A 9,794-nucleotide genomic window follows, 5' to 3' on the forward strand; every position below is an offset into this window, starting at 1 on the left:
TAGTAATATTTTCGAATAAATATTTTTGAGTGCATCAACATCCACATTAAATTTTCCTAAATATTAGTAATAAATTAAATTAAAGAAAATAATAGTGAGGGAGTTCCTACTCCCAAGGTCCAAAATCTAGTAAGCTTTGCGTAAACGTGAAGGGAAAAAACATTTGGTGGAAAGACAACTAATTAAAAAAATAAAAATTGGTTGAAGGAACTTGCAATACATTGAAAATCTGATTTTTTTTCTCTCTCTTCAACTTGGTGGTGGCGGCGGCGAAGGATACGGCGGAGTTGGTGGTGCTACTGGTGGTTGCCGGTTATGTAGCAACTCTTTATAAAGGGAAAAATCTAATGTTTACCCACCAGATTTTCTCCGGAAAAGATGGCCGGAGCTAGCTGTGTTGATCTGATCTGATTCTACCGATTTTTTGAAGCAAATATTGTATTTGTTCATACCCAATTTTCAGGTTTATTTCTTCTCTTTCATCTATTTTTGACCCATTTTTTAGTTTTTATTTTTGGGTTTTTCCTGTTTTCTCTATGATTTTTTTCCTTAAGATTTAGAAGTTCCCATTTCTAGCAAACATTAATGTTTAGCTTTGTTTTCTTCACACCCACCCTTAATTTATTCTAATTTTGAACCAATCTATTTTGGGGTTTTCTTGTTTTCCAGATTTAGAAATTCTTATTTTTTTCCGTCTATTTTCTTTTCATGTCAAAAATCCGAGCTCTATCTTTCTATTCCTTTTTGGTCTTAATTTGCCTTTTTCTGAAACGAGTATGTTAATTGCGGGTGTATTTTTGTTGTTCAATTTTGGAGCTGACAATTGATTTCTAATAAAGTTATGTTTTTTAAAAATAAATTCATGAGCTGCGCTAGAAATTGTGCAAATATCAATAGGTCTTTATGAAGGTGGGTATTCTAAGTTGTGGATGTATTATTGTTGCTTAAATGGGAATAGTGGATTCCTAATAAAGTTTTCATTTTGCAAATATCTATGTTTAGTTTCATCTTTAATGTAATGATTTGGACTCAAATAGCGCGAAATGGTTGCAGAGGATTCATATAGCCGGCCTTGACTTTGTTTGGAATTAAGGCGTAATGGATGATGGAGTGACACAATATAACACATCTCTAGCTTACGAGGGCATGACTCTAAATAGGAAGATTTGGAGGTCGAGTATTAGGATAGGAAGGTAATAGGTAGCCGAGCATTGTAGTATTAGTTAGTATACGTGTACTATCTTATTCTCCTAATTTTCACTTACATCTGTTGTTTTGTTTGTTCTGTTTATCTTGCTATTTTGCTGCCGATTTATTTTTCTTTCTGTCATGCTTTGATTACAATATTTTGAGCCGAGGTCTATCGGAAACAACCTCTCTACCCCACAGAGATAGGGGTAAGGTTTGTGTATATTCTAGCCTCCCTAGACCTACTTTGTGGGATTACACTGGGTATGTTGTTGTTTGCTATTGATGCTTGATTGACACAGACTAAACTATGTAGTGTTAGATCTGCTTGTTAAAAACAGTGTATGTAGTCACAAAAAATGGAAAATTCTTGAAAGTTCTTTTCCATAGACAGAAATTTGATCTTTGAACTATGGCTCTTCGTATTTACTTTCAAATGTTTTTTAATTCTTCTAAATTCCTTGCCATCTCATTGTAGGAAAGGTCTTGTTGATGTGATCAATAGAGATGTCATTCAAGAGCATTGTCTGCGAGCTGAAGGAAATGAAAAATGGGATAGGGAGTATATCAAGGAGAAGAGAAGTAGAAGGAAGGCATTGGCGAAACAGAACTCGGTCACATATAGCTCCTGATGTGGTTCCTTTTGATTCCAATCAACAAGGGCAATGGGCAAATATACCACCAGAACTGCTTTTGGATATTGTCCACAGGGTTGAAGAGAGTGAGACATCATTTCCTGCTCGGACAGCAGTAGTCTATTGTGCATCTGTTTGCAAGTCGTGGAGGGAAGTTACGAAAGAGATTGTCAAGACTCCTGAAGAATGTGGTAGGCTTACATTCCCCATTTCACTAAAGCAGGTATTCTCCTTTCTATCTGTTCGATTATTATCTTATACTTCGTTATCATCAATAAAGAAGAAAAAACTGAGAGACAATTGTTTTTCCCTTTGTGCTTTGGACCAGCCAGGTCCCCGTGAATCCCCAATTCATTGCTTTATCAAAAGGGACAGAGCTAATTCAGTTTTTCGCCTCTACTTTGGTTTGACTCCATGTAAGTCGCAATTTGCTGCTGACCTTGCACTTTTTCTTCTCGATACTTGAATTGGTTCATATAAAATTGTTGGGCACCTTGGAATCAGCTTTAAGATGTATATTACATATTTGATCATGAGTGAAGTTCATTCTCTAAATTTATACGGTTGCTCTTTTCATCTTTTGACCCTTTAATTATAGAATGGAGATGATTTTACACATTGTGTTTCGTTTGGTATCAACTTCAATATCTACCTTGTTTATTTGGTCGGATGTCGCACCCGTGTCGAATTCTCCTAAAATACAGTACTTTTGGAGATGTCACCTGCTGACATTTTAGAGTCAGAGCAACATAACTTCAAGTTATATATACTGGACGGAACTGCAAAACTTTGTATTGCTTCTTAGTGTTGTGGTTTAGAAGGGGAGTATTGGCGTAACTGGTAAAGTTTCTTCCATGTGATCAGGAGGTCACTAGTTCGAGCTGTCAAAACAGTCTCTTGCAAAAACGCAGGGTAAGACTGTGTATAATAGACCCTTGTGGTCCGGCCCTTCACCGGACCTCGCACATAGCGATAGCTTAGTGCACTGGGCTGCCCCTTTTTTTTAAGGTGTTGTAGTTTAATCTTTTGGCACTGAAAACTGAACAAGTACAAATCTGATTTGCTACCTCATGACAGCTGAGGATGTGAGTGATAAACTATTGCTGGCTGCCAAAAGGATCAGAAGGGCAACAAGCACAGACTTCGTAATTTCATTGGTTTCAGATGATTTTTCTCGAGCTAGCAGTACATATGTCGGCAAACTGAGGCAAGTTCCCACGAACTACTTATTTTTCTATAGCTAAACCATCATCAATGTCCTTCGTGATGTCAAAAAATGGAAAGGTTCTATTACCTTACATTCTGTTTCAATAACTTAATAAACTTTGATCAGATCCAACTTTCTTGGAACCAAGTTCACCATATATGATAGCCAACCTCCAAGTGATGTAGCAATTCAACATCGTGGTAGACTTAGTCGACGATTCAGTGCTAAGCAAGTATCCCCAACAGTATCTGCATGCAACTACAGTATAGCCACCGTTTCCTATGAACTCAATGTTCTCCGTACAAGGGGACCTAGGAGAATGCATTGTGCCATGCATTCCATCCCTTTCTCCTCTATCCAAGAGGGAGGCAGTGCTCCAACGCCTACGTCATTCCCACAATCTTTTGATGAGAGGCCTTCAAAAGCAAAAGTGCCAGCTGTAAATATCAGCTCATCGGTGTCAGTGCCTTCTCGAGAGCCACTTGTGCTTAAAAACAAGGCCCCTCGATGGCATGAACAATTGCAGTGCTGGTGCCTAAATTTCAAAGGCCGCGTTACAGTGGCATCCGTGAAAAATTTTCAGCTAGCGGCAGCAGTTGATCCATCTCACAATATACCCGCTGCAGTACAAGAAACAACAATTTTGCAATTTGGGAAAATTGGAAAAGATATCTTCACCATGGATTACTGCTACCCGCTCTCCGCCTTCCAAGCTTTTGCAATCTGCTTGAGCAGCTTCGACACGAAACCAGCGTGTGAATGATTTCGTGCTCAAATTGTAAATCATGATGTTATGAATTAATGTTTAGTCGAAGTTCTAAATGCAAGGCAATATTTATCAATGAGAATATCAGTATGTAACTAATATTAACTGCTGCTAAGATAGAAGCAGCTGTTTTGTAAGTTCTATGATTCAATACTAAATATCTATTTAGATGGGCAATGATCTAAATTCAGGTCAAACCACTCAACATCGATTGGGTTGACCCAGGAAGAGATCCGAATAAATCACAGAATAGAAATTGACCATAAGGACAATTTTTTTTTCTAAATGATATACACTATTCTGTTGTATAATTCACCCTAGAGAAAGTCAAAAGCTATACGATGATAAATTAAAAATACTGAAAAGAGACAGTTAAATAGTGAGGCAATACATATAAACGGTAAGAATTTTTTCAATATGACTTCTCCATTAGAAAAATATCAGATACATAAAACTCTCTTAATATATAGATTTAAACAAAATACAACTCCGCCCCCAAAAAACCCATACGCTTATTGCGTGAAAATTTCAAACTATTTCACTACTAGACTGTAAGTCCTGATGATTATTGAGCGTCTCCATTATATCATCGATCCGAGCATATGGCAATGGCGATTCGCAAACACTCGAACGACACATGGGACATGTATTATTTTCCTTTAACCAAGGCCTAACACAAGCATAATGAAACCTATGGCAACAAACAGGAAGAATCAAAACCATCTCCCCATGTTTAATTTCTTCTATACAAATAGAACAATCACTATTTTTTCCTTTAATTGCTGGAGTCGTTATTGCTTCCTCTGAAATATCGATCACTACTTCAATAATTGTTTCTCCTTTTGTTGTCACTACTTCTGGCACAAATTCCTCAACATTATGCAAACGTTGTTGTTGTGTTACTCTATAACACAACAACATTTTCGTCCATTTGTAGAAAAATATCAAAAGAAAAAATATGAGTATTGCAATCAGTACGTAATTATTAGTAGTCTTTGAGGAAAACAACATTTTTTTTTTGTGTGTTGGTGATGACTTGAAGGTTATAGATCAATGAGTTTATTAAAGGTAATCACATGTTTAGATGTATTTATAAATAATATAAAGTTGTTGATTTAGAATCCATATAGGAATCAGTGATTAAATATTGAAACCTTATAGGAGTATAATTAACCTATTATGGAAATAATCCATGTCCTAATTAATTAAATCCTAAATCATTTCGGAATAAACTACCTATTATTTTCTTTTGATTTAAGTAATTACTAAATTAGGTATACGTGAAGAATCCGAAAATTTGATCAAGACCGCCATTATTACCAATCACCGGATTTTTTTAATTACTAAATATTAATCCCTTCATTCCAAAATAAATAAATTTTTAGGAGTGTGACGTACTTTTTAAGATCATTAGTTAATGATATTAATTACTAAAGATAATTTATCAACATTACCCTTTTGTTTTTTTTTTCCAAACTTCTATTAAAACTAGACAGCATATTCCATTAAAAGAGAAGGACAATTTTGGAAAAAAATTAATTAACATATTTTTGGACTTCAAAATTTTCATTTATTTTGGAACATAAAAAAAGTTGGGAAAAATATTTTTCTAGTCCCTTTTTTACACGTAAAAAATCTAAAAATATCATTTCATATATTCAAATGGTGTGTTGACAAAAAATCTCATTTCTTCGAAAAAAAATGTCAAAAATTCATTTATTTTGCACAACACATTAAAGTTGAAAATTTTCCAATTTCCCATATGGGATGGAGTATAAGATAATTAATAGTACTATTTATTTTCTTTATTTTTTCATTAGGAGGAAATATTCAATAACTGCATTTTGCTTATGATCAGCATTTGTATTACCAGTCCTAATTAATTAATTACTGTTCATTAGAGGTGATCAGAGATGGGAAGATCAGATAAGGATAGAGATCTGGAACGTCTGATGCCGGTGGGAACCTTAGCCGTTGATGTAACAAAAATCAACGGCTCCAAATCTTCAGATCAATCTCCCTCGGCTTCTTCGCCTTCCTCTCATCACTCCGCCAAAGAGGTCTTTTCTCTCTATCTTTTTATGTATCGTACACGGATTTAGAATTTATTTTATGGATTCAAATATATTACTTATTGCAATTTTAATAAGTTTTACACAAACTTAAATTTTGCATCAAAAATACTGAGTTCAAATAAGGTTGATATGCAACTCACAATCTACATCCACCCTATCTATCACATTATACACGTGGCATGTGGGAAGCTTAGGTTGCATGAGAAATTATAGTGTTCAAAGGCGAATTCAATATTTAAATATTAGTAAAAAAAAGTTGGTTCAATTTTGTGCTCTTTAGCACTAAATTGATTGTATAATTTAGATTATGGATTCAGAATTTAATATGAAATTTTAGTAGTAATTTTTCACATATAAACTTATATTACAAGAACAAAAACTATTTATACCGTATCTAACATGTTAAAATATTGAATTCAGTTGAACCTGTAGTTAAAGCTATCACTATAGAGCTTGAGATTTGGGAAGAATAAAAAAAAGGAGCACTTGAATTAACACATCATGATAAATAGGATTTAACTTATAGACAGTCGTAGTTTAACCTTTTATAATTTTCTTGTTTTACAGGTTACTAATTTCAGTTAAAGTGAGTTCAGCTAATTTTTTGTTTAGTTTTCACCTTTATAGGCATTTGGCAAACATATTCATAGCTGGCTTTCAAAAAAATTTGTGAGCGGATGGTTAGTTTCCTTCTTATCTATATTCTTTTTTAAAATTTTATAATCTGTTGTATTAAACTGTGTTCAAGTAAATAAGACAATAGAAATAAACTGAAAAACAGAAATAGAAATTTTTATTAAGAAAAGTATCTAAGCCCACAGAATTCATAATGTATTTTTAAATTTAATCCCCTTATGAGATGATTTACTCTATCTTATGATTTTATTTTACTCAAAGAGAAAGAAAACATCTTTGTTATTGATGTGATTCTCACATTGTTTTGCAGTGTCATATTATTTCCCATAGCCATAACTTTCTACCTCACTTGGAAACTCATTAATTTTGTGGATGGCTTCTTTTCTCCAATCTATATTCATCTTGGGATCGATGTATTTGGTCAGTATATTAATTTCCTATTTTTTGATACTTTACTTCATTCAAATTTATGTCACCTAGTTTGATTTAGCATGAACTTTTAAGTAAAAATTAGGAAGTCCTTTTGAAATGTGTAGTCTTAATTAATCTTGTCATAACATTTGTGTGGCTGTAAAAACTTCACAAGTATAAAATGAGGAGTTTAAAGTTAAATTTCTTTGGAATATAACTTTTTTCCCCGTACTAATAATCATAAGAAAATAACGACACATAGCACCCAAGGTGTGACCTAGTGGTCAATGAATTAGTGATCAATTAAGAACCATGAGGTCTCTGGTTCAGCTCCTCATTGAGACAACAACACTAGGTGATTTCTTCCCATCTATCCTAATATTGGTAGACTAAATTATCGGATATATGTTGTTGGTGGAAGGTGACAGATATCTCGTTGATTAGTTAATGTGCTACTTGGTGCCTATTGGTGGGAGGTGAGATGACAAGTATTTTATGGAATTGCTTGTTTTGAGGAGAGAGAAATTAAGTTATGTTTAATAGTTTTGTTTATGTTTTTATGAACAAGTATTTGTGTCACTCATAACTATATCTCTAACAATTCACAGGTCTTGGATTTGTGACATCCTTAATTTTCATATTCTTGGTTGGGGTGTCCATGTCCTCATGGTTAGGTGCATCTCTTCTTAGTTTAGGAGAATGGATCATCAAAAAAATGCCCCTCATGAGTTATATCTATACTGCCTCCAAACAAATTAGTAGTGCAATTTCACCAGGTAACAAATTACACCTTTTCTATAATTCAAAATTGATTCTCATCATTACAACACACAGTCTTGACCTCCTATCGAGCTACGTTATTATTATTTTTTTCAGATGAGGATTCACATGCCTTTAAAGAAGTGGCAATTATTAGGCATCCACGCCTTGGTGAATACGCGTTTGGTTTCATTACTTCAACCATTATTCTTCGTAAAAGCACAGGTGCCGAGGAACTCTGTTGTGTTTATGTGCCTACTAATCACCTTTACCTTGGAGATGTATTCCTTATCAATTCTAAGGACATTATGAGGCCCAATCTCTCTGTTAGAGAAGGAATAGGTAAGAGTTTAAACTTCTACTTCCACACGTGTATATTTACGTTTGTTTGGTACGATAGAAGTATGGACATACCTTTATGAAAGAAGAAAAACATATGTTAAATATTAATAATAATATTAAAGGAAATGACTTCAATCGTACCAAAACAATTATGATTTTCTCTTCTCCTGAGGATGATATAGTTATAAAGTGTCTGATTTTTCGTCTAAATGTTGCAGAAATTGTCATCTCAGGAGGCATGTCTGTACCCCAAATATTGACTATAGTAGATAAGCAATCTATTCTATCTCCAAGAGTTGGAAAATTTGCTGTTCCTAAGGTTTAATGATCATAATGTTTGATCTTCATTATTCATTTCAAATATTGGAATTGGGGAAAATGCACTATACTGTTAATATTAGGGGAAGACAGAATTTGAAGTTTGTGACTTCGTATTTTTATTTCATTTACGTTATTGGGATCTAAATCAATAATTTGTACATATTAACTCAATGGATTACGTAAGGCAATACAAGGTTTGAATTGTTCGCGGATCTGCTACCGAGTGGATAATTCTTGTAGCTCTGCTTTCCTTGACACCCTTGTGAACAATGGTAAATGTGGGAGAAAAAAAATATTTTGTAATACTAACTAGCCTATTGAATGAGGTAGAAATAACAACTGGTTAGGATTTTAATTTGCTAAATCTTGTCCCTTTCTTCAAATTAATATATAATTATATTCCTTTAATAAAATTTAACGGTACTGAGTCTGTGACGGGATTAAACATAGTGTATTGAACAATGATGATTCATATAGTCGGTTTTAATTTATACTTGGATTGACGAAAGTCTGAAAATCAAATGAATGACCTTGACTCTAATACCATTTGTTAAAATCAAACGATTATCATAATGCCAAAAACATAATTAATGGCAAGGATACGGCAATTTTCTTAACCAAATCCATCGAACAAACATGTTCTATTCATGACTTTGACTCGACAATTCTATCTCATTGCGATTGAAATAGTAGAACGTCGTATGAAAGCTAATAATTACGAATTATGATAATGATATATAAATCAGACGAAAAAGAATACGTTTTTCTGACCCCAAAAAATTATGAACTTTTTTGGACCATGTTAATTATATGCTTTAATTATACGCTCCTATCTCGAGTGCAACAAGAGCTATATCCTTGGAATATTTGAAATTTGGAAGCTAAGGGATATATATAAATCTTCAAACTTGAAATCATATCTCCCAAGTTGATTTAGATTTGACATGGAAAGGCCCCTTTTGGGCCAAAATTTTCCACTATATTTTACTTTGTATTTTCTAGACATTCCTTTTGATACTTCCCCACAGGATCCATATGATCATTGGATGGCATAAATCTTTATCCAAAATTAAAGATGTGATATTTCCTCCCAAGTTGATCAATATGCTTGTTTTTTCTTTTCTCTTCATATTACTATATAATGAGTGTACACTATCTAATTAATCTTTAAACATTGTCAATAATTTTGTCTTCTCCATATTACTATAGTGAATATACGATACAATATCTAAGTCATTTTTAAATATCATCGTATAATTATGTCTTCTCCATATATATTATTACTACAGTGTAATATACAATATCTTAGTGGAATTGGCAATCAAGATCTAATTGACTGCTCCCCCACCCCACCCACACACAAATTATATTCTCACAAATTGCTGGAACACGGTTTGTGTGTGGACGAAATGTGTAAATACAGAATATTGTGATGATTGTTGAGGACAAAAAAT

At 33.6% G+C, this 9,794-nt stretch overlaps 2 protein-coding genes across 2 annotated transcripts; both read left to right on the forward strand.

Moving 5' to 3' along the window:
- Positions 1 to 99: 99 nt before the first annotated feature.
- On the forward strand, positions 100 to 3,973 carry LOC125850748 (tubby-like F-box protein 5). The gene is made up of 5 exons (XM_049530597.1): positions 100 to 463; positions 1,667 to 2,046; positions 2,152 to 2,239; positions 2,901 to 3,030; positions 3,157 to 3,973. Exons 2-5 carry the CDS (start codon positions 1,696 to 1,698, stop codon positions 3,791 to 3,793), a joined length of 1,206 nt encoding a protein of 401 aa, XP_049386554.1. The 5' UTR covers positions 100 to 463; positions 1,667 to 1,695; the 3' UTR covers positions 3,794 to 3,973.
- A 1,616-nt stretch (positions 3,974 to 5,589) lies between these two features.
- On the forward strand, positions 5,590 to 8,536 carry LOC125850751 (protein LIKE COV 3-like). The gene is made up of 6 exons (XM_049530600.1): positions 5,590 to 5,856; positions 6,499 to 6,551; positions 6,818 to 6,927; positions 7,527 to 7,694; positions 7,795 to 8,019; positions 8,238 to 8,536. Exons 1-6 carry the CDS (start codon positions 5,710 to 5,712, stop codon positions 8,342 to 8,344), a joined length of 810 nt encoding a protein of 269 aa, XP_049386557.1. The 5' UTR covers positions 5,590 to 5,709; the 3' UTR covers positions 8,345 to 8,536.
- Positions 8,537 to 9,794: the final 1,258 nt, after the last annotated feature.

The sequence above is a fragment of the Solanum stenotomum genome, unplaced genomic scaffold, assembly GCF_019186545.1.
Source record: "Solanum stenotomum isolate F172 unplaced genomic scaffold, ASM1918654v1 scaffold19035, whole genome shotgun sequence".
In the NCBI taxonomy this organism is placed as follows: domain Eukaryota; kingdom Viridiplantae; phylum Streptophyta; class Magnoliopsida; order Solanales; family Solanaceae; genus Solanum; species Solanum stenotomum.

What these genes read in the sequence shown, in the direction of transcription:
- LOC125850751 (XM_049530600.1), top strand. Translation starts at nt 5,710, where the DNA reads ATGGGAAGATCAGATAAGGATAGAGATCTGGAACGTCTGATGCCGGTG. An exon ending in CTCATCACTCCGCCAAAGAG is followed by an intron (nt 5,857 to 6,498) that starts GTCTTTTCTCTC and finishes TCACCTTTATAG; the next exon opens with GCATTTGGCAAACATATTCA. An exon ending in TCTTGGGATCGATGTATTTG is followed by an intron (nt 6,928 to 7,526) that starts GTCAGTATATTA and finishes AACAATTCACAG; the next exon opens with GTCTTGGATTTGTGACATCC.
- LOC125850748 (XM_049530597.1), top strand. Translation starts at nt 1,696, where the DNA reads ATGTCATTCAAGAGCATTGTCTGCGAGCTGAAGGAAATGAAAAATGGG. An exon ending in CTACTTTGGTTTGACTCCAT is followed by an intron (nt 2,240 to 2,900) that starts GTAAGTCGCAAT and finishes ACCTCATGACAG; the next exon opens with CTGAGGATGTGAGTGATAAA. An exon ending in ACATATGTCGGCAAACTGAG is followed by an intron (nt 3,031 to 3,156) that starts GCAAGTTCCCAC and finishes AACTTTGATCAG; the next exon opens with ATCCAACTTTCTTGGAACCA.